General features: G+C 38.7%; 1 protein-coding gene across 5 annotated transcripts; it reads right to left on the bottom strand.

The window, feature by feature from the left end:
• Nucleotides 1–5,103: 5,103 nt before the first annotated feature.
• Nucleotides 5,104–22,317, bottom strand: LOC117954198 (FYVE and coiled-coil domain-containing protein 1-like). Of its 5 annotated transcripts, XR_004658774.1 has the most exons (19): nucleotides 22,246–22,316; nucleotides 21,572–21,660; nucleotides 21,130–21,236; nucleotides 19,337–19,462; nucleotides 18,026–18,132; nucleotides 16,896–17,039; nucleotides 16,006–16,102; nucleotides 13,458–15,887; nucleotides 12,712–12,804; nucleotides 12,246–12,364; nucleotides 11,820–11,987; nucleotides 11,583–11,723; nucleotides 9,997–10,205; nucleotides 9,326–9,467; nucleotides 8,066–8,170; nucleotides 7,310–7,520; nucleotides 6,170–6,279; nucleotides 5,877–6,015; nucleotides 5,773–5,784 (listed from the first exon to the last, which is right to left on the bottom strand). XR_004658774.1 is itself a non-coding variant. In XM_034887782.1 (18 exons), exons 2-18 carry the CDS (start codon nucleotides 21,627–21,629, stop codon nucleotides 5,940–5,942), a joined length of 4,437 nt encoding a protein of 1,478 aa, XP_034743673.1. In that variant the 5' UTR covers nucleotides 21,630–21,660; nucleotides 22,246–22,317; the 3' UTR covers nucleotides 5,104–5,939. The 5 variants fall into 5 exon arrangements, 4 of the variants coding, with proteins under 4 accessions (XP_034743673.1, XP_034743669.1, XP_034743670.1 ...); XM_034887782.1 differs by having other exon boundaries at nucleotides 5,104–6,015; nucleotides 9,326–9,461; nucleotides 22,246–22,317; XM_034887778.1 differs by having other exon boundaries at nucleotides 5,104–6,015.
• Nucleotides 22,318–22,615: the final 298 nt, after the last annotated feature.

The following is a 22,615-nucleotide window of genomic DNA, read 5'->3' as shown; positions in this document are numbered from 1 at the left end:
TAGAACTGCTGCTGTGTGGGGAAAGTCTCTGACAGGCCTGCAGCTTGTTGTGATGGAGTGTCCCGGTGCAGCAGCAGCTGAAATCGTCAGGGTGAAACTATGTTTGACAGGAGCAAACCGTCAAAGAGGGGTCAACACGACCTGCCATTACCACTACAGGGGGGCTGCAAAGCATGAGGACACACACACACACAGCAAGACAGATGGAGGTACACTGACACACACACAGCCCAGGATGCCTGTGCGGGTATACCCACACACATTCATGCATACACTGCAGTGACACAGTGGGAAGTTCATATCAGTGCTGCTGTCCCCTCTGCACACAGAGAGGCTGCCAACTCACTCTGACCCATCTTTATTCAGTTATGATAATACAGTGTCACGCAGGTACAGATTATGTTACAGTGTCTGAGGGGAAAGCTTAAATACGATGAGAGCTCTCAAACTGGGAATGTTACTTTGGAAAACGCAGTGCTTGACATTGATCTGCTGTGATTTGGAGATACTTAAGACTACAGTACTAGGTTATATGTAAGTCATTCAGATCTGCATTAAATCCCAGGACTTTGTTTGGTTTTCTTCTGCTTACACTAAATGGAGGGGGACTTTTTCTTTGCTAAGAGGTTTATATTTTTCTTCCTAAATCAACAACTAATCAACATTTCTAATGCAACTGGACCCCAAAACTTAAATTTAGAAATATGCACCAATAAAGCAGAACACAAACTGACATGACAAGTGCCTTAAAGTGGCCCCTTTTGAAGACTTTGTTTCCTCCTAAACTATTCTTTTACAATCAAAATATCATACAGGAAACCTGGGACCATGTAATTAAAAGAGTAAAAAAAACTCATAAATGGGGAGTAAATTTCCAATTAAGTCAAGTTGCAGTGCTTCTATCAAGATCAAACATTTTAAAAATGCCTTTATTGGTTATTGGCTAAAACAAGCCATCGACCACAGACCGGTCTTCCTCTGGGTAAAACAATCCAACATAAGTGAATTAAGTACTGTACTGTACTCAATTTTCAATAAGTAAACACCAAATTTAAACTTTCAGTGCACAAAAAAGAACAAATAATTTTTTAATACTCTTCCCTTTCATGCCAACCATGGTTAAGGGTTTGAAAACAAATTAATCTGATATTTTGCAACAACACCAGCTTTCATTTTTCAACAGACTTTAAGAGAGAACACAAAATAGCACGTTGTTTAAGGATTTGTGACAACTATTTACGTAAATGCAAAGGTAACAAAACTTTTGCAGTTTATGATACGATATGTGCAGCAGCACTAAAACAGAAAAAAACAGAAAAAGCACATGAACGCATCTTATTAATACAAATTAGAGGTTATATGATAAATACAAACATAAAATCATTTGACATGTAGGCCCTGGGTATGTGCTTATGTTTGTTTGACTGTAAATATGTCAGAGTCTATGGACAATTTTATATTTGTTAGCTTGGGTTTATTGGAGTCTAAAAAAGGAACCTACTTTTCTTCATTTTATGTCTTTTAGCGGGTGAAACTATTTCATCTTTAACCACTGTCGTTTTTATCTGCTCGAGGGGTCAAACTGTGAAGAGCACATTACGTCACACGAGAGCACTTTAGACAAATGGTTTACAACACATTTCAGGAAACACAGAAGGGCGATTCTAGGATCAGACCTTTGGGTGGGCTGAGCCCCTTATGACAATATGACGTGGATACAGTGCCTCGCAAAAGTCTCTTACATCCTTTGTTTGAACAGCGGGAGACATTGACAAGGTGCAAGGCGCCGATAAAAGTGTGTCTTTTCTTGTTATTGGAAAAAGGAAGTTATAGTACCGTACATTTCTGTGTAACTGTCAGATACACAATATCCAGAACTGAGTAGCAGAGAGGTTAAGGCATGTTTTTCATCATATTATAATATTAGTGTGTGAGTGGGTGAAATTATGTGTTATGGGAAATTATATTGCTTGAGACAGGGGGCTGTGTAAGAAAAGTGCATTTTATACATGCATGTGCAAGAATGCATTTACTCCTGCATAATTGTATGTGAATGTCCCTTTCTGTGAAATAATTGCATGTTTGTGTGCATGTGTCTTTTGCTGCATTAGCATTCACACACACACACACACACACACACACACACACACACACACACACACACACACACACACACACACACACACACACACACACACACACACACACACACACACACACACACACACACACACACACACACACACGAGAGTTAATGAAGGCAGAACGCAAGAGGAGAGAAAAGCAGGAGATGTAAAGGAGGAGGGAGAGGTGGATGTGACATGATTTACAATGAGATCATTAACCTTGAGAAACAGAATGGCCTTTTCGACATAAACACTATCTCTCAGACGGTACTTTGCAAGAACAATATCTTGTGCACACACACGATACACTAGTGATTGTTCGGAAAAACCCAAACAGGCGAGGAGGGTGGAAGGAAGCAAGCATGCACACACACTCGCAATGCGATCATTAAAATAAGACATTGGCTCTGTCCCAAATACGACATACCAAATCTAAGCGTGCATAGTGTGTTCACACTGGAAAAGTAGCAGAAAGAAAAATAATAGCAATGCGCTGAGGTACAAACTAGCCTGGCTTTTAAAGAGAATGGAAGACGACTCTGATTGGTTTATTACATGCTACACTCAAAACACACCTATGATTCAAGAAGAAACTAAGTACAACCCTTTTGAACAATGCACCCGACACACAGACCCTTTTTTCCGCTCTCAAAGTGGATTTAGACAGGCCCTAAACACACATGTACCATGTACCTATGCCTGTGCCAGATCCTTAAAATTGGGCCCCATTAGTTTTAGCTTCATAGAATAAGTAGGCTAGCAGCTCTGTAAAGCTGTTCTCATACACGTTATATAGATGTTTTTGTGCGCATGTAGATGGGAAAGATCCCCATGTCAACAGCTTAATAAAAGGCACAAAGAGTAGGATTTTTCTAAAAAACAAAACAATTTATGACTCACTAAAAGTGTGTGCTGGTGTCATATCTACAGAGACCCTGCCCTCTCCCTGCATTTCCTAATGATGCCGTGTTTGGGAAGTTTCTGGGCAACAACTTCTACAACAACGTAGTGACAAGGTTCCAGATTGCAGGCACACATCCAAGAGGAAGCTAAGAAAATGGCACACAGGGGAAAAAAAACTAAATATATATCGCAGCTCGTTCTAAAACCAGACTGAACCTGATCTGATATGACATAAACTTAGCCAATTGTCACAACATTGCCTTCAGTTGACTGCTAACTACCATGAGCATGCTACTGTAACATGATCACAATGATTTTTATGCTGTTAAAAATGCAACACAATGGATTATTAAGCCCCAAACAAAATGTACAGCAGAGGCTGATATTTGACCATAGACAACTTAAAATTTGTGAGGACACAAAGGATCACACTTTCATATATAGCAGATACAGTAAATGAATCAGCACTTACTCTGAGTAATCACACAATCCTTCCATTTATTTCTTAACAACCTTAAATCCATTCTATTATAAATCTTAAAATGCTGTAATCTGCTGTAATATATGTAAATGCTATTTCAATTGAAGATTTGTCAACAATCATTTAAGACAAAGAGTGAAAGCTTCCCTTTGACCAATCCAGCAGTAAACGTCTACAATCACACACTCTCTAGATACAAATGAAAAATGAAAAAAAACATCAACTGGCACAAAGGGTCAAGGGATACAGACCAACAAAAAGCCCTTTCAAAAGTGCATTTTACAGCAGTCCTTCTGCAATGCTTTTAAATAGAAACTCCCATTCAAGAACAATTAAATAGACAAATATGTTTCCAACATATTTTGAATATACCACTCTTCTTACTTGAACATGTATAAAACGTTTCATTTTTTCATCTTCTTCCTTGTGTCATGTTATAATTTACAAAAGGTTTTAAAATAGTCTTTGTTGAATAGCAAAGCAATGTTTCAGTATATTCAAGTCAGTATACTGAAATGGTGTGCATGGAGTGAAGACACAAAAAGTCAATTTCAACATTACAGCCTGTAAATTAAAGTCCATATAAGACAAGTATAAAAGGGATTTTTGGACTTGTGTTATTTGAAGGCTGTACTGAGATTTATATATTTTTTGACACACTGCACAACTTATTGAGAACATCACACAGCAACAGTAAGCAACTGTATTGAAGAACATCAAAATCATCTAAAGGCTTTATGTATGTAGCGTGAAAATGTCAAAACCCCTATCTTCACAAAATGTCATGCAAATCATCACTATTTGACAAAACATGAGTGACGATTCAAGTTTAAGTAAAAACTAAATATTCAAAAACTTACATTCCGAAAGGTGCTCCTTCTTATTACCCCCCTTAGTACATTCTTAATGTGTGCATGCATTTTAACTGCAATCATCAGAAACTCTGATTTAAAGCATGTTTCCCCAGAAATCATACTTCTTTCTGTTCTGCTTCATCATGATTGAAACACAACTAATCCATTTCTTGTAATTTATGACAGTTGAAAAGGCAATGATTTTGAAGATACCATACTGACTGTGAAATGAGCATAAACTTTGAAACAGATTACAGTATGTGCATTTGACACAAATTATTTCTCCACCAAAAACAGCATGAGATCAACTTGCCCATTTAAAGAGTTAGTAACATTAAAATTATAGCTAATGTGCTAATTGTACATTTAAGCAAGTAAAACCAAAGGTTAGAGTTACATTAATTATATTTTTTTAACAGTAGTCTTTTTCAACGTATGTCTCGTCATATCCCATTTGTGTAATATTTCCATTGTTCCTGTGCAAATGTGGTATTTTTTCAGAGCTCTAGCTAAACCATTTATAGAGTGGTAGCCCTCTCTTTAATATCTCTGGGTGTATTAGGCCATTCTGGGTAATGTTACTAATCAACACTCAGGATATGATTCTTGGAAATATGGTTGTTGTTTTATGTCATATATTTTATTTCCTAGATCAAAAACCGACATTTCTGTCTGGTCCTCTTAAACATTTATCACTTAATCTCTAGTAAATCTATTAAATCATGATGAATATTGTGAATTTTGTCTCTGTGCAGACAACACATTAATCCCATGTTCAAAAGATAACAGTAGTACTTGCTTTGAGACAAGGCAAATAACAAACCGTGATTGATCAATCAATCGGACCTCATGCTAAAGAAAATGAATACAATAGGCTGCAGTAAAAAAAGTTGCCTACATGAGCTACATCTGTAGGTGCTGAGAAACCGGTATGTGCACAGTTCTTCACAATCAAACATGGAACAATCCTCTAGTCATTTCGGAGTGAAGTTTGATACCCTTAATGCTACATTTAAACCACGTCAGTATTTTAATAAACGTAGTGCACGCTCACATTCAATAGTGTAACATTGTTTTACTTCATTGTTTTCAGCCTCTCATGATCCATACTTAAATGATGTGTTTCAGCAGGAACACATCATCAACAGGAGCATGCGTATATGCAAGCATCGCATTAAGCAGCGTAGCGCAGCTATTTTTATTTCGGCACCCAATTTATCGGACACAAACAATCACAGGAGGTCGAGCACAGAAACAAAGCTGTCAGTCATGGCCGCAGACTTTCCGCAACAAATCCGGACCTGGCTGGTATTAAAGGATGGAAGAGCACGGAGCCGACGCGCAGCCGTTCCACAGTTGGTAGAAATCCAGGGTTAAACGTGGGGTGTGTTCCAGCTGTAACACCTCATGAAATTAAGAGCTGAAATTGAGAGAATTTTTTTTAAATTCTGTAACCTTTCATTGAGGTTGTTAAACCAGTAGTGTCAAAACCAGTTGCCTTTAAATCATAACCTTAAATACCCTTAATGCTTCAAAAGTCTGCTTCACACCTATTTCTCATTCTTGCCGCCAAGGTCAGAGGAGATCAGTTCCATCGTAGACCACAGGCTTGTCTAGACTCAGATGATACAACACTTTCTTTGAGATGAACCTAATTAACAGGAAAAACAGAAACATGTGCACTCAATGTTTGCTTCTTCCTGTCTAGTTTTGCAGTCTATGCAAACATTTTAACAATTTTGGCAAACACACAAAGCCCTCACATGAAACAAAGAACTATTGAATTATAGCACATAGTGACTGACCTGGAGAAAGAATTGTCAAAGATTAGTGTGTATTCTCCAGCGTTTCTGACTTTCAGTTCCCCCTGGATTGTCTCTTTGTGAGAGTTACAGCGAGTCAGTGGGATCAAGACCTGTGGAGAGCAAAGGATTGAAATCATGTTTGACATTTATAACTACAGCAGGGAAATTTATTTTTTGCATATAGTAGGTACAAACACCCTTAAAAGGGTGACAAAATGATAAGAGAATGCAGGGATGGGAATCAATAGCATTTTATAGAATCTGAATCCAGTTGAGAATCCGCTTATCAAATCTTTTTTAGGTAGTTTGTTTGGTGTGGACTGTACTGTTTTAATTGTACTCAGTATCATACTTTAACCCCAAAGAGTCTACTGGGCTTTCACCACATATTTAGTCATTGCTCCGTGACATTATGAACCCTGTCCTGACTCATTTTTTCCTTTTGCTGTGAGGGAGAATGGCATTTGCTCCTCACTGGTGGGGGGGGGGGGGGGGGGGGGGGGGGGGGGGGGGCTGTGTTACAGTTGCAGAAATGCAACCAACAGCAAATATCATTCAGTAAATATCAACTAAATACATCTGAACAGGGCCTTGTTGTTGCACTGCTACAGGTCACAGAATCTGATGGGTCACAAAAAAGTATACCACAGGGGGCAGGCTGAGAGCAAAGCACTCATTATCCTCAAATTATCAAACATGATACAAGTTTCCACATGATGGATGGTAGATAAATATTTAAACAAGGCGCTTAAATCCTCATGGAAATACTGCATTTTGCAGTTGTTTGGTTAACTCTTCGGGCTACACGATAAAAAGGAAAATATGGGTATAATAATTGTAAATAAAAAGGAACAACAAAAAAAAAGACAGTAACATAAATACAACGTATCACAGCGTACGCTTTCTGCGGGTTGGTCATGGCGCTGATAACGCTACATTCCCAAATGTACTTGCATCTGGCCCTGAGTGTCTTTCGCGATATGCCACAGCATTCACGATGTGTTTATTGTGACAGTTGATATAGCAACGACGATAAAAAATGATTTATTGTGCAAACCTATTGACTTTGGTGAAGTGTATCCACACTTTGCAAAAGAAGACATATTGTGAGTGCATGTTCTCTTTATACTGGTGTCTCACCTTGGCCTGCTCTAGTGGAGTCTCTGTACTCTCCCTGTAGACCACACTGAAGTAGATGCTCTTGGGTTCCGAGGTGAACGTCCAGGAGACAGTAGGACCAGGAACACTCATGGTGATGGGGATGGTGCTGTAACAGCTGGACTTGATGAAAAGCTCTCGGGAGCTGTCCCCAAACCCTGACATGTCATTCACTGTGAAGTGGACGGAGAGTCTACAGCACGGGGAATAAAAACAGTATACAAGGAAGTTCACAATATTGTCATATAATTCTTTTATATTATTATGATGTGCTTGTAGAAAAAATTGATCGAAATTGATGCAGTAGACAGTCTTTGCAATAGTACTCCCAAAGACAAGACTTGTAGACTAAAAGTTCACAATGTCTTTTAGTTTTGGTGATAGGATTTAACACTTTGCTCAACGGCACTTTAAAGAGATAGGCAACAAAAAAAGCCTTAAAGCTTCTCCAAGCTTTCTCCACACTCACTACGTAAACGAACCTGCTCCAAATTAAAATAAAAGAGAACCAAAAGTCCCACAACACATACCAAGTAAGGTTTTAAAAAGCTGTCCATGCCACACATGAATTAGTTTCATGTTTCATTTCCCATTCTGGGATTTTTTTTTACTTGAAAAAACATCATCAAGTTCCTCTGAAAGTATAAAGTCTAACCTTGTGACCACATCCACGCATAAACAAAACTCTGCTGCACTGACGATTTTTCCAGTTTAACTTTCACTCCATGTGAAACTCACGTGAGGTCCCCAGACTTTAGTAGGCAGATCTCTGCATCCTGTACTGCAGCACTGAGGTCCTCAGTATCTTCTGGTGTTAGGTCTCCTGCACTGGCACTGCTGTTTCTGGATAGAGTGACAGATATTTTATATTTATACATAATTTGTGGAGAATTATTTTCACTTCCAATAAGTGCCAAAATATCTAATTACATCCACTGGTAACTCAATGTTGTACAGAATAACAAAAGGTTAATCGAGAATACAATACAGTAGTCTTTGATGGAGCTCACACAATACACATTCAACAATAGACATACAGACGGCATTGAAAAAGGTATACACATAGTACGGCTATACAGGAAATGCCAAAGTGCAAATATGGGCATGTGTTATGTCAATGATTAATTTTTTAGGTTATGTATGTAAAAAACTGTTAAAGCTGAAAAGAGAATGTAACTGAATTATGAGTTAAATTAATCTCGCTTGCAAGACCCTCCACAGGGCTGCGGAGGAGGGTCTGGCTAGTCCACACAGCATTACAAGATGGGAGGAAAATATGCTCTGGTTTATTGCCATTTCTTTAAAATAATCACAGACAGATTTACCCTGCAGAGATCTGAAGAGCAGTTAACCATAGTCCTCATAAATTGATAAGAGTTCCAACGTAAAGAAAGCGGAAAGTACCGGACATCCGGCCGAAAAGAGTGAAATCCAGCAGAATTCCCGACGGCAACAGAGCAATCCCAGAAGTGGCATGTGATGGATATAGAGTGTTCATTTAATGTTCGTACATTTTTTAAGATCATGCTTTTGAATTTCTATTCACATTTCCAGCTTTCTGAATGTTATGGCATGTAGAAGGGACATGTTGTAAAAAGAAAATATGTATTGATTTTGGTAAAGCCTATGATGATGTGTAAATTGTTAGGTTGTCCAATGAGAGTCAACTTAGATTAAAAATTAAAGGGCCACTGTTTTGAGGACAGGTGAAAAAGACCATTGTTCTCAGGAAGGACTCAGTATTGGAAATGGTAAATAAGTGACTGAATCAATTGTGTCATGATGTCAGCAATTGTTGTTCTTTTGTTCATATGATGACATTTAAGACACTCTGAAAATAAGTAGAGAACATCAGTTCCAGGTCTTCTCTCCATGCTCCATGAAGTTAAGAGATTGGATTCATCACATCATCGACTGTAATCATTTTTTAGAAAAATTTCTTCCATAACTCTGTGCCAGTCTCAATTCCCTGTGAGTGAACGTATGTGAGATACTTACAGTTGTGCTGCCCCCTGCTGTACGTGTCCAGGAGAGCAAGCGGTTGCAAAAGAGAGGGAGTCACTGTCATAGACCCCACTCACTTCTTCCTCTGTAATGATGTCGAAAACACCGTCCTCCAACTTGTCACCTTCAACTGCTCCTAGAAAATAAACATCATCTCTATGTTAATAATTGCATTTCATACTCTAGTCTTACTGCACGGTGTATGATGTTGCTACCCCCCCAAAACAAGTGTGCATTTCCCTCAGCATTTGTCACACTACTTAAGTGTGTGTGTGTGTGTGTGTGTGTGTGTGTGTGTGTGTGTGTGTGTGTGTGTGTGTGTGTGTGTGTGTGTTTTGTAGGGGACTTGGCGATAAGGAGAAAATCAAATATCACAATATTTTTGACCAAATACCTTGATATCAATACCGTAACGATATTGTAGTGTTGACTGTTGATGCTGTGACAAAATATTTTATTAAATATATATATATAATAACTAAAATGTAAAGGCAAATAATAGAACAGTCTGATAAGTTCAGAAAAGGACATAACTTTACTGTAATGCAGCCTTTAAAACCAGGAAAAGACAATATTTATGCCATATTACGATATCCAAAACCTAAGACTCAAATCAAGAAATCCAAATGATATTAATATATTGCCCAGCTCTAGTGTTTTGTTACCTGCAACACTTGTCACAGATCTTCCTGCCTGCAGCAAACGACTGAAAGGTGTCCCCGGTGTGCTGTTAGTCACTTCCTCCTCTGGGTGGCGCTCAACTACTGCACTGTGCTGGTTGTAACAGTCCCTGCAGCAGCGCTCTCTGGGGCCACCCTGCTGGGTGCTCACTGTGTTACTGCAGCAGTAGTAGCAGAAGGGACGCCCACACAGTCTGAGAATAGACATATTATAAGTAAGATAGGGTTAAAATTGCTTGTCTTTTAGTAAAGTAGAAGTTTACTGTAGAGAGGAATTAATAGGTAAGTGAGCAAAGATTTGTTTTAGCTATGAGAGCAAGTTTTAAATCAATTCCTACAAAGATTTTTGTAAAGAGATAAAACAATATATACAACATAGACTGCATTGCATTTTTTTTTTTACATTTGTGAGATTTCTGAGATGCAGAAACTTACTCCAAAGTTGAGAAGTCACAGAAAAAGCAAAGGCAAGGCAGCTTTATTTTTTATAGCACATTTCAACAAAAAGGGCAATTCAAAGTGCTTTACATAAAAACAATTAAAAAAAAGATAAAACACAAGAATAAAAGTTACAGTGAAGTATAAGAAATTAAACATTAAAGAAATTTACAACTATTTAAAGATAGGCAACATCAAAACAAAAGTCTTCAGCCCTGATTTAAAAGAACTGAGGGTTGCAGCGGACCTGCAATTTTCTGGGAGTTTTTTCCAGATATGAGGAGCATAGAAACTGAACACTGATCCCCTTGTTAAGTTTTGACTCCAACACAATTCACCTTTAGTTTTCGGCTTCGATCTTTGAACAGTCATCATATCTAAGTGGGCTTTCACACCTGTCTCATTTAGTTTGGTTGAATTGCATCAAAGTGAAGAAGAGTTTGTCTTCCCCCTTAGTGAGGTTGGTTTGGGCAGGTGTGAACGCAGCAATCACACTCAGATGCGCACCAAAAGCGGACCAAACAAGCGTAGCAAATCCTCCTTGTAGAGGTGGTCTTAGTATGCTTTCAATCAAACTCTGGAGAGCATAATGTATGCTATTCCAGAACCTTCTTTACTCAAATACATTGACACTACATGGAGTGAGACTGACATTTACAAATGCACCACATTTTCTGGATATGGACATTTGTATTAGTATTGTAGTTTAATGAATACCACTGATATGGCTGTTATTTGACTTCACTCTTTGGTTACAGCTAGTAAGTCTATGTGAAGTGAAATATGGAAATGAAATGTCATTGGGCATGAGTTCCTGTGACATTTGACTATTTTGTCCAAAACAATCACAAAGTGAATTTTCATTTTGGTTCGCAGATGATGAATTTATTTACTTTTGGCATATGAGTGAAAAGTTTTAAGCAGGTTTTGTGTATAAATGTTACATATACTGTACAAGTGGTATAAATTGATGTGGTCATTGCTAATGTTTTTAGAACTACATTACTGCAGTAATCGAGAAAAACTGTCATACTACTAGTTTAAAAGTAGTTCAATTGACATTAGCTTTATTGGTCGACCTGGTAATATATTAGATATAGTATATTTGTTTAATATACAGAGGACCATCTGACCTGCAGCTGTACTTGCGGAGCCACCAGCTGAACTGACTGTGACAGCCCAGACAGTAGTTGACGTCCCTCTCCATCTCCTCATCCCGCAGTTTCTGCTCAAACTCTAGGGCATCTGTCTTCTGCCACATTGCATCTTTCTCCCTGCAGAGAGCACCAACAAGCACATTTGTCTATGCACTAGGGTACATTGCAAGCATGTTAGTAATGGTGGATCAGAGTAAATCTGTATGTTAATACCTGATGAGTTCTACAAGCCTTTCTTCCAAATTGATTTTTGTGCGGTAAAGATCATCGAGTTCAGCAGCCGTCCGAAGATCAAAGCTTTGTTTGTCCTGAGTGACTCTCCGTAGATTTTCACTCATTTCCTGACAGGTCTGCTGAGCCACTGCTAGAGCATCCTTAGACCTGCATACATACATACACCGATACATACATAGACAGGCTGATTCAGGATATATCCCAAACAAACCAAACCATTGGGACTCATGCAGTTGTACTTTTTAGGCTTTTGAGGCTAGAACAAGTCAAATTCTAATCAAATTCCTAGATATGGTGTGCTAAATAAAAAATAAACATTCTGATCTAAACACACAGGATTAAAAAACATTTTCCACAGAGACCTAATTCAATCCAGAATGTGTGATTATGAATACAGTATCTCACCTTGATAGATTCCCTTTCAGATGGATTATCTCATCTTCTTTCTGCTGGATGAGATTTTCAAAATCCGCCATCTGGATTTTTTTCTCCTCAATCTGTTGGCAATATCTTTGATTCTCAGCCTGAATCAGTAAAGCAAAAGCAAGACATTATTTCTGAAATTATGCTTGTGACCATAGCTTCATGATTACTTCAATTGCAGAAATGTAAAACTGGAATCTTTTTAATTTTTTATTAATCAATCCTAGACACACAAATATACAGAGCTGCACAAATATGCTTTTTGTTATCCTATTGCAGTGTGTAACAGTTAGTTTAACATCTTTATTTCCTTGCGTAAAACCACCTCCACTGCCAAAATTTAAAACATTGCTGGACTGCTTTAGTGATTACATGGAGGGGCAGATTAACATGCTTATGATGAAAAAACAAACTTTAAAGAAGATCTGGAATAAGAATATCCTCTCACCTCTAGCTTTTTTAATTTGTTCTCCAGGTTGACGACTTTCTCCTGCTCAGCCATCAGCTGTAATTTCACTTCCTTTAACTCTTGATTCACAGTCTGAATGATAATACAAACCAAAAATTCATCAATTAATGACTTTGCAAATATGGTTAAAATGTAGGAATTACAGTAGCTCCGCTGACGTTACCCAACATAAAACAATCAAGCAGTATGTTTACGTGCACATTAGTAACCACAGCACTCTGTGAAATCATTTTATGCAGAGAAGAAAGGCTAGTTACACTGTAATAACCAATTGTAATTGCGTAATTGTAAATCCATGTAAACACAGAAGCTTTTCCTCACAGCAGAAATGTGCCTGAGTTTTATAGACAAATGTTCAACATTGTAAAGTGCTTATTCAAACTTCTAAGAGGCAGCTTCGTTACTTTCAGTTTCAGTCTGACTTTGAATTATTTTAAACATGAAAATGCACTGCTACACGTAATGATCTCTTCTTTAATCGAGACGCCATGTGCATCTAAAAGGCCAATTAGAAACCAGGTTACCCGTTTCCATGGCAGAAAAATCAACATTCTCCTGGAGAAACCTGGTTTCTTTGATCCCTTAGCTTGGTTATGAAAAAACTGGTTTCTCGAGTACACAGTTAAGAATTTACAGAAGACATCCAAACGTTATCAGGTTACTTTAGTGCATGTAAATACATTGGAGCACGCTACATTTCTTTAACTGAGCTGTTTGTGGCTGACCTGGAGCTGGCTGTCGTAGCTTAGGGCTTGGCTGCTAAGCTGTGAGCGGAGTGCCTGGATCTCCTCCTGGCATGTCTCCTGCACAGCTTCAGCCTCCTGTTGGACCTTGAACAGCTTAACCTGCAGCTCCTCTTTGGTGGCCAATAAACCGTCGTCATCATGAAGCTGACCAAGGAGCCGATGATTCTCCCGACTCAGTTGCTCCATGCAAGTATTCAGCCTCTCTGCCTCCTGAGCTGCTTCCTTGTCCAACTCTTGCAGCCTTGTTGACAAGCCCTCCCAGCGCAGACGAGCCTCTTCATTCTCAGCAGTTAGCATACACACATGCACACCGAGTTCAGCTGTTTCTGTATTGGCTCTATGAAGAGCCTCCCTGGATTCACTGTTGTCCAGACACAAGGCTTCATAACCCAGCTTCAGTTTGTTGAGTTCCTCTCTGGAGGCAATAACCTCCGCAGCCAAACCTGCCCGAGCCTGAGCCTCTCCGTCACGCTCTCGAATAAGAGCCTCCTCTCGCTCCCGCGATCGAAGAATCTCATCCACATGCCGGCGGTTTAGCTCCTCTACCTGGGCTTTCAGTTGTTCTGCTAAGACACGGAGGTCCTCCTTAGAGGACTCTGTCACCTCCTGCATTGCCTGAACCTTCATCCTCTCCTCAGTTCCTGCTAGAAGCTGAGCCCTGAGCTCCACCACCTCTTCCTGGAGCCGCTGCACTTCCCTTAGATTGGGCTCCAGTTGAGCATCAGCAATAACTTGTCTTAACGGGGCCTCTTTGGTTTCCACTGAGAATGCCTGTGGCTCATCATAAAGCTTCTGCATTTTTTCATTGCTCTCTGAAGCTCCTTTTTCATTGTGCAGCTCCCCTCTCCCGCTCTCCAGCTCCTTAGCTCTAGCTTGCAGATGCCCACGTTCAACAGTCTGCTCTTTCAGTTTAGCCTCAGTTTCTTGGAGTTTTTCAAGTACCTCTGCGTGGCTTCTTTGGGACACAATGAGGTTCTGGTCCAATGTTTCAGCTTTGGCAGCGAATAAGTCCAGTTCTTGTTGAGTTGTGGCTAAATGTTTCTTTAACGAGGACTGAACCTCAAAAAGCTCCCAGTTCTCATGTTCGAGCTTCTTTAATTGAGCATTAGAAATTTCCATCTGAATAAGCGTCTTTTGGACTGTCTCCTCCAAATGAAGGTTTTCATCTAAGAGCATCTTCTCTCGATCTTCCACACACATCTTTGCAACCTCAACTTGGCCTTTTAAGTGTTTTTCAGAAGCCCTCAAAGAAGCTAGCTGCTCTAACACAGCTGCCCTGCTCTCAGTCAACTCTGTAATGCTCCCCTCACTCTTTGTAACTGATTGGAGTAGTTTAGCGTTTGTTTCTATGAGATTGCTGCATCTGGTTTTGTAGTCATCAATGTTCTCAGAAAAAACAACTTCATTTTCAGCAAGTCTCGAGCTCAGATTTTCTTTTTCAACATTTAGTTTCTCCAACTGCTCCTCTAAATGCTTGATTCTCTCTGAACTAACTGCAAGCTCTTTCTCTCTGATTTTTAGAGCTCTTTTTTGATCCAAGAGCTGGGTCTCTAGCTCCTCATTCTGGCTACTACTCATGCTCCATCTCTGTTCTACCTCCTCCCTTTCCTCATGCAGTCTTTTCCTCAGGTCCTCCGCCTGCCGCTCTCTACACTCCAGTGATGATTGTAAATCCTGAAGATGGGCTCTCAAGTTCCCTGTCTCCTTCTCTTTCAAACTCAGCGCCCCCTGAATTTGCCTGACTGCACTTTGGAGCTCCTCCAACCGTTTGAGTGCCTCCTCACGTTCGTCATGAGCTCGGGCAGTTACTTCAGCCAGCTTTTCCTCACCGTTTCTCAACTCTTCTTCCCTGAGTTTGAGTTCATGGGACAAATGCTCAGAGTGCCTGGCCCTGTCTTCAGCCTCTCTTTTCAACTCCAAATGTTTCTCCTCAGTGGTCTTTTGTTTATCCAGGAGCTCCTGGATTTTCCAGGCCGAGTTGCAATAGCTAGCAGTTTGTTGTCCCTGTTCTTTGAGAGTCTCATCCAACTTAGAAAGAAGCTCCATATTTTTGTTCTCAGCGGCTGTGAGTCTGTTGTGAAGTTCACGGTGTATTGCTTCCCTACAGGTTTGAAGGTCATTTGCTCTCTCCTGATTTTCTGTTTCTTGGATACTTTGGACTGCAGTAGATACAGATTGGCTAGAGGACTTCTGAACTGCTAACAGCTGGCCTTGAAGGTCTTTAACCACACCTTTCAGCTCCGTAGCTTCTTTCCCAAACTTCTGAACCTGGATCAGAAGCTCTTGCTGCCTGAGCTCCGACTGGTCAAGCTCAATGCGGAGGTTCTCTGCTATGCTGCAAGAAGAGGGTTCTCCCAGTTCACCAAGGAGACTTTGACTTAAGTCTGGGATTGGAAGAAACTCCTGTGCCTGGTTAATGAATGGAACAACAGAACTTTAAAATTCAAATTTTTTTAAAACAGTCACATTTACTAAAATATTTGTGCAGGATTGTCCATCTAGATAATATATAGACGTATTTGAGTACCTGTGAGTGTGAGTAGCTGCTAATTAGGCTGTTGATGCTGGAGCAGCGACTGGGAGGCCTCCACAGAGATGCTGGTGTGGCAGTGCCTAATGTTCTCCTTTGACATAATAAGATGCCAAATATTAAGGTAATTTATGCTTGTTTAATAGTATGACAATTCACATCAAACTGATAAAAAAAAGCAACAACAACTTGACACAAAAGATAAATTTAAGTTGACGGACAACTATTTAGGTGGCTCTATAGTAACACTTTATTTAATGGGTCCCATATTATTTAAAAGGTTAGAGGAGCCTTTACCCAGGGCAACCGAGCTAGTGAGCCCCGCTTGTGTTGTTTTCAGATGTTGCTGTACTGCATTTTATATTAAGATTTAACCAATAATCACAATAATATGATGCACAAGTTCTTCTTCTAAAAAATTGTGTCCGCTGCCTTTAGAGTAACTGCAAATTGATGACAAGGATGTGAAAAGTTTTGGCAAAGGTGCTGACATGAGGAACAGCGATCAACGCTCACACATTGTCGGCACCCACTGACTCTCACACACACACATTTACACACTAATAGAAAAAAAAGAGCTGTGAATGTGCAGTGATCAAATAATTAAGTGTTACTTCAAGTTGTGAAATACCCAAAGTCACTTCACCACAATTCTACATTAGCTGCACTCAACTTGGTGTTGTTTTTTTTGTTTTTGTTTTTTAAATTACTTGAAGTCTGTCTCTGATCAATAAAAAAATAATTTCCAACCAAGAAGCCAAAAATTAGAAGATTTTATTGTTTACTTATGACATTTAGAAACAAGTTGTTTTTTTTTATAACAAAACAAAACTGTCAATTCAAAAGTTAAAGCACTAAAAGTATAAACATTAATTGTGGGAATTTACCTTGCAAATTTTGGCCAGTCTGCATCAAGGTCGTAACCTCTGGCAGCCACATCAAATTGGATCTGGTTGAGCTCATAAAGATGGTTGATTATGTCAGCAGTGAGATGAGACTTGAGAAAAGGACTACGAGCATAATACCAGTCACTGCATGAGAATAATAAAAAAAAACAAAAAAAAACAAACATAAAACACAATCCTGGAGGATTAAAACATTTTTATTTGACACAAAACAGTGTTTGTCCTGTTGGTGGTTTAGTGATGTGTTTATACTGTGCTGTTCATAAAAGTTCATATAAGATAAGATAGTATATGGCTAGACCGTGTATAATCAGTAAGCTTAATTGTGGGCAAATTATTACACGGATACATATAACATATAATATGTAAACAAATGTCAAGTAATGTCAAAATAGTCCAGTCAGACAACTCACATTTGACATGTTTATTGCAGAATATAGTGTTTGCCGGGCAGACTCCGACCTCATCACTCCCTGCAGATAACTTTAAATGAGATATTGGCGAGTAGGGCTGGGTCTCGTTCACAAACTTTCGATACCGGTACCGATACCAATACTGGTTCCTGAATGATACTTTTTTTCAATACCAATTTTATAACATCCATCTAAAATAAAATTACAACATTAAGGCACAAATCTTTTTATTTATTTTTCAGCTCCTACTAAATGAGCATAAGATATAGTTTTCCTGCATACCTCTACTACATGTAACGTTAGACAGCCAATCACAAACATTATTAGATCTTGATCTAGAAATGTAAATCATGAAACACAGTCCTGGCTAAATAAAGTTTAAATGAAGCAAAAACTAAATTTAAATGTCATTTGATAAACTGCTGAGGAATTGAGACGTGACCTGTGGTGTCTGGTTAAACTGCGTTGCTGTTATGTATTTCTGTGAAAACAGAAATAAGACAATAAATCAGGAAGCGAGAATCACACTTCCTAAGACTGGACATCATCACACCTTAATGGTGTAAAACCTGAACTGTTTGGCAACTTAAAGGGAACAAAAGGGACAACATTTTATACTTTGTTAATGTGTTTATGTGTGTGTGTGTGTGTGCCAGTGTGTGTGTTCCAATGTGTGTGTTCCAGTGTTTGTCCACTGACCTTGTGACCTTCTGGTTTGTAAGACATTGCTGCAGTGTGTCAGCAAGACGCTGGTGAACGAGCGAGTAGCGGATGAAGGCCCTTCCTTTCCCCAGTGATGTCTTCAACTGAAGACACAAAAATACACACTTTAGTGTACGTTCACACACATTTTGCTGAAATGTGGATTGACCTCAGTAGTCAGTAAGTTTGTAGTCTAGTTAGTGTCACCCAGGTCAAATATTTAAACAAATAATGGCGCCCCTACCTTCTGAATAATCTCTACTTGAATGTGACATTAAAAATACTCATTTGAAAAAAGGTTGCAACTAATGATTATTTTCATTATTTATTAGTCTGCCCATTATTTTCTCTTCTAGTCAAAGTAATATTTTAAGAGTAGCCAAAGTTTTTTACAAGGAAGCTTGGATGTGACTTTAAAAGAAACTAAATACTGACTGCTGTAAATCCCTGAGGAAACTTCAAACCACAGATATGTTTTAGTAAGACATGAACGTCAATTAGCATACAATTAGATGTGCGGTTTAACTACACTCATAAATCAGAACTCAGTAATCCGTCAGTAATTACTTCTCTCATGGTAGAATACAAATTACTTATACTTTTTTTTTTGGAATGGAACAATTGCACTGCACTTGAGGAAAACAATTATTCAATTAATTGAATTGCATTCCAAAATAGTATTTTGGAAGTATGTTCTCATGCAAATTTAGCATACAATAATAAGGTGTGTCAGTATGACACTTTCAAAAAGGTAATGGACCAATCTTATCCAGAAAATCCGTGATAACAAAAAGGACAGTGAAGCCTGGTTATTACAGTCTTGACACATCACATTTTGATGTTTTACATCAGATTGTCAGTTACTTACTTTTTAGAGAGTACAGCTGATACCGGTAGTCAATTAAACAAATATGAAATTGGCAGAATTGGAACTATTTAAATAATTAATTCATAGTCAATAAATATTTTCAACAAAAAAAGACAAAACCTTTTAAGTAACAATAGCTTTCATACAGTATCAGACACACAGAAGGTACAAACAACAAATTAAACATAGTACAAACTAGGACTAATTCAACTCCAGTTGAGTTTCAGTATAAAGCTCACCACTGAATTCCTTGGATAAAAAGGTGAGGAACAAGGTTCAAGACAGCAAGTAAATTAGCAGCACTGTATCTGACTCACTAGAAGATTAGTTACATGGTTATACAGTCACTTTGTATGTGTGTGTCTGCATGCGTTGTGCGACATGGCAGGGCAGAGACACAGAGGGTAACAGCATGTGTGTGTGTTTCAGAGTAGGATTACCTCAGGGATGGACTTAACAAAACGGATGCCATCGTTAGCTCCCTTGATTTTAATCAGGCAGTCGCAGAAGAAATCCCAGTAGTCCTTCCTCTGACCAAGAAAGGTTGTCTTCTCTTTCTGGTCAAACTAAGAAACATGCATCCCCTTATTATTGCATAATTACCTTATATGGCCTCAGCTGTGTTGGATTGTGCAACTGGTCTGTTTTAAACTGCTGTGGGATTCACACTGTATATAGTTTTGCATAGCAAGACCTATCTCCACAGCGCTGTGTCAATGCTGGAGTATTATCTGGCTACATCGCTTATCATTCTGGCTTAGGGGTGGAAAAAAAGCTCTTGCATTTCTTTAAACCAATAACAATAATCTGTTGCAAAACTCCAGATGCAGCGATAGCGCCCTTGCAATATAATTAGCGGAATGGGAGCAGAATTCTTGACATGTCAGGCTTTATCCAAGCACTGTTCATCCGCAAAGCCAGACTACATTGAGTATGTTTATGTGCACAGCAATATTCCACTATTATTCTGAAAGAGACATTTTTCCAAATTCATGTAAACAGCATATTCCGGATGGAATTTCTGATATATGGCATTTTCTGATTAAGAATTCTTTGGAAATACCGTTCGCGTTTCAATCCGGGTTTTTACAGTAGGCTTATGGTCAGCTCTGTGCGTTGCTATGGTTGCTATACGCAAACCAACCAGCCAACAGTTTGCAAGGCTACAGACCCGATAAGGAAAAACACAGCTAGTTTCAAAAATTATCAAGGACATGGATATCAACAGGATTTTCGATCTGCGCACACACCACTACTTCGACCTTTTCAAGAAGGTAGTTGAAGGAATGAAAGAACTATTGTGTTTTTCACAGCTACATGTAAATGGGAATATTAGTGGACTATTCACTTTCTTTAGCCATGTAAACAGCTTAGTCTGAATATTGTCTTTTTCAGAATAAGGCCAAACACCGGAATATTATGTGCATGTAAATAGTAATCAATATCATTTCTATGAACTTCCTCTCTCTTCCACCTTAGACTCTCTAAAGTTGTGGTCACCAACCTGGGGGTCAAGACCCTTCCAAACAGATGAATTTAATGGGTCACTAGATAATTTATAAGACAAGCAGGGGAACAGTAGTTCTGCTACAAACATTTACTGTATGTAGTTTTTTTTTTTTTTTTACTTTTTCTTGTGAAAAGTGTTTATTGTGTACTCATAGCTTACGCTTCCATGGTCTCTAACAAATATACAACCACTTTAGATAAAAAAAATCACTCTGCTGGAATTGCTCACAACTCTTTAGAGCTTCGTTTTAAGGGTTACAACCAAAAAAAGGTTGGGAATTACTGGTCTAAATCAATGCTTCTTAATCTTTTATACATGTGACCCGTTGCAGCAAGGCAATGTTTTCACAATCCCTGGTATCTGCAGATTGCACATGTTTGAGATGTAGACAATTCAACCAAAACGTGATGTTCCTTCTCAAGTTGTTTTATTTCTTGTTGAGGCCAGACAAGTTAGACTCACAAGTGTTTCACAAGAAGAAGAAAAACATTTAAGAGAAGACAGAAAATACATAAAACTAAAAAATGTTTCTTCTATTATTTTCTAACTTTTGACTCATCTCATAACCCCTTTATAGATGTATCTTGTTAGCCCTCTGGATGTACCAATCCCCAAGCTGGAAGCCACTGGTCTAGCAAGTCAGATGGGCAGCGTTGGTAAACTTTCAAACAAACTATATCATCCTGATAAACTCCAACACTTTTCTGGTAAATGAGACCCTACCTGCAGCAGGTATTCTAGTTTATAGAAGAACTTGTGAAGGTAGGAGCTGTCATCAGTTACGGGTTCACCACACTCATTGTGTTCTTTACTCAACTCTGACACAGCATCTAAAAGACAGTAACAGCTTTGTTAGCACATACACAAATACCAAGTGATGTTCTTGTGTTCACACAAAAGGGCAAAAACATTTTAAGAATATGCACACTGTTTGTTGCTTACACAACGTTTGCAAAATATCTATCAGTTATAGGATATTCATGCACAAAACATTTCCTAACTGATCTAATCACGCAACTTCTCTGGGAGCAATAAATTGTGTGCAAAATCTTATAATTTTTGCCTGATATCTTTTGTTTGGAGACACATGCCCTACCTTAAATAGTACAAAACACCTGCTAAATGACAGAACACTATTCACTGTAAGTGTAAACTGTACAATTACCATGCAGATCTCTGATTATCCTCTGCAGTTGATTATCTCCAACTGATGAGGAGGCCATTGTGGGGAAAGGGCAGTGTAGTCAAGAAATTCTGCATGTAGGATTAAAATTAAAAAATAAATTAAAAATAAAAACAAAGCATGAAAATATGCCAAAGCTAACCACGCTGTGAAGTCTTGTTCATAAATACAGTGGTGAATTCTTCCCAACTCAAAAAGTCTTTAACAAATTTCACCATTTACATATTCCAGAGGGGTCCATGAATATGTTAAGATGCAAAACACTAACGTTAGCTTGGTAAAGTTAGCAACAAATGTTCCCACATTCAGAGGAGGTACAACATTTACATGACGACGACAGCTCATCACTGTTTGTAGCGTGTCCTTATCAGACCCCACTGACACAAGATTTATATACTGTTATCCACCGTCGACCATAAAAACCAGCAAAGTTGACTTTAATCACTTTGAATCGGCTTTAAAATACAACAAACCATGACAGACATTAACATACATTTCTCTAAGCTGGCAAGCGATACTAGCTACATGGACCTGCACTTAGCTCTTCATTTCCTGGTTGTATTTAATTGTAAGTTTCTGTTACAAACCGCCGCAGTTTGGTTGTAAATGAAGCCAAGCACTTCAATATCAAATAACTGGTAAAATAATGAACGTACTTGATGCGAAAATGGCCCAATGTCTAGTTTGTAGGCGACACAGCAGAAACATGCTACCCGTTGGAGGCGGGCACTATGGATGATTGACAGGCCTGACAGATAAACAGATAAAGACATTTAAAGAGCCTCTTGCTTCCGAAATCTGTCCTAGTTTGGTTGAGAGACAAATGGTAAATAAACAGAAAGCTGTCTGTCGTGCTAAACCTAATATTATATTAAATATAACATAAGAATAGAAAAATTATGTTGTGAAGAATATGCGATCATTTTTTTTAAATCCCAAACTAAGATGAGTAGGCCTACAGGACTTTTTTGACAAATTGACAAATGGCATCAAAATGTTATGTTATGTTGTGAAATGTCATAATGC

The sequence above is a fragment of the Etheostoma cragini genome, chromosome 12 (genome assembly GCF_013103735.1).
Source record: "Etheostoma cragini isolate CJK2018 chromosome 12, CSU_Ecrag_1.0, whole genome shotgun sequence".
NCBI lineage: Eukaryota > Metazoa > Chordata > Actinopteri > Perciformes > Percidae > Etheostoma > Etheostoma cragini.
Note: the sequence above shows the minus strand (reverse complement) of the source record. Positions and strands in the feature narration are given on the sequence as shown.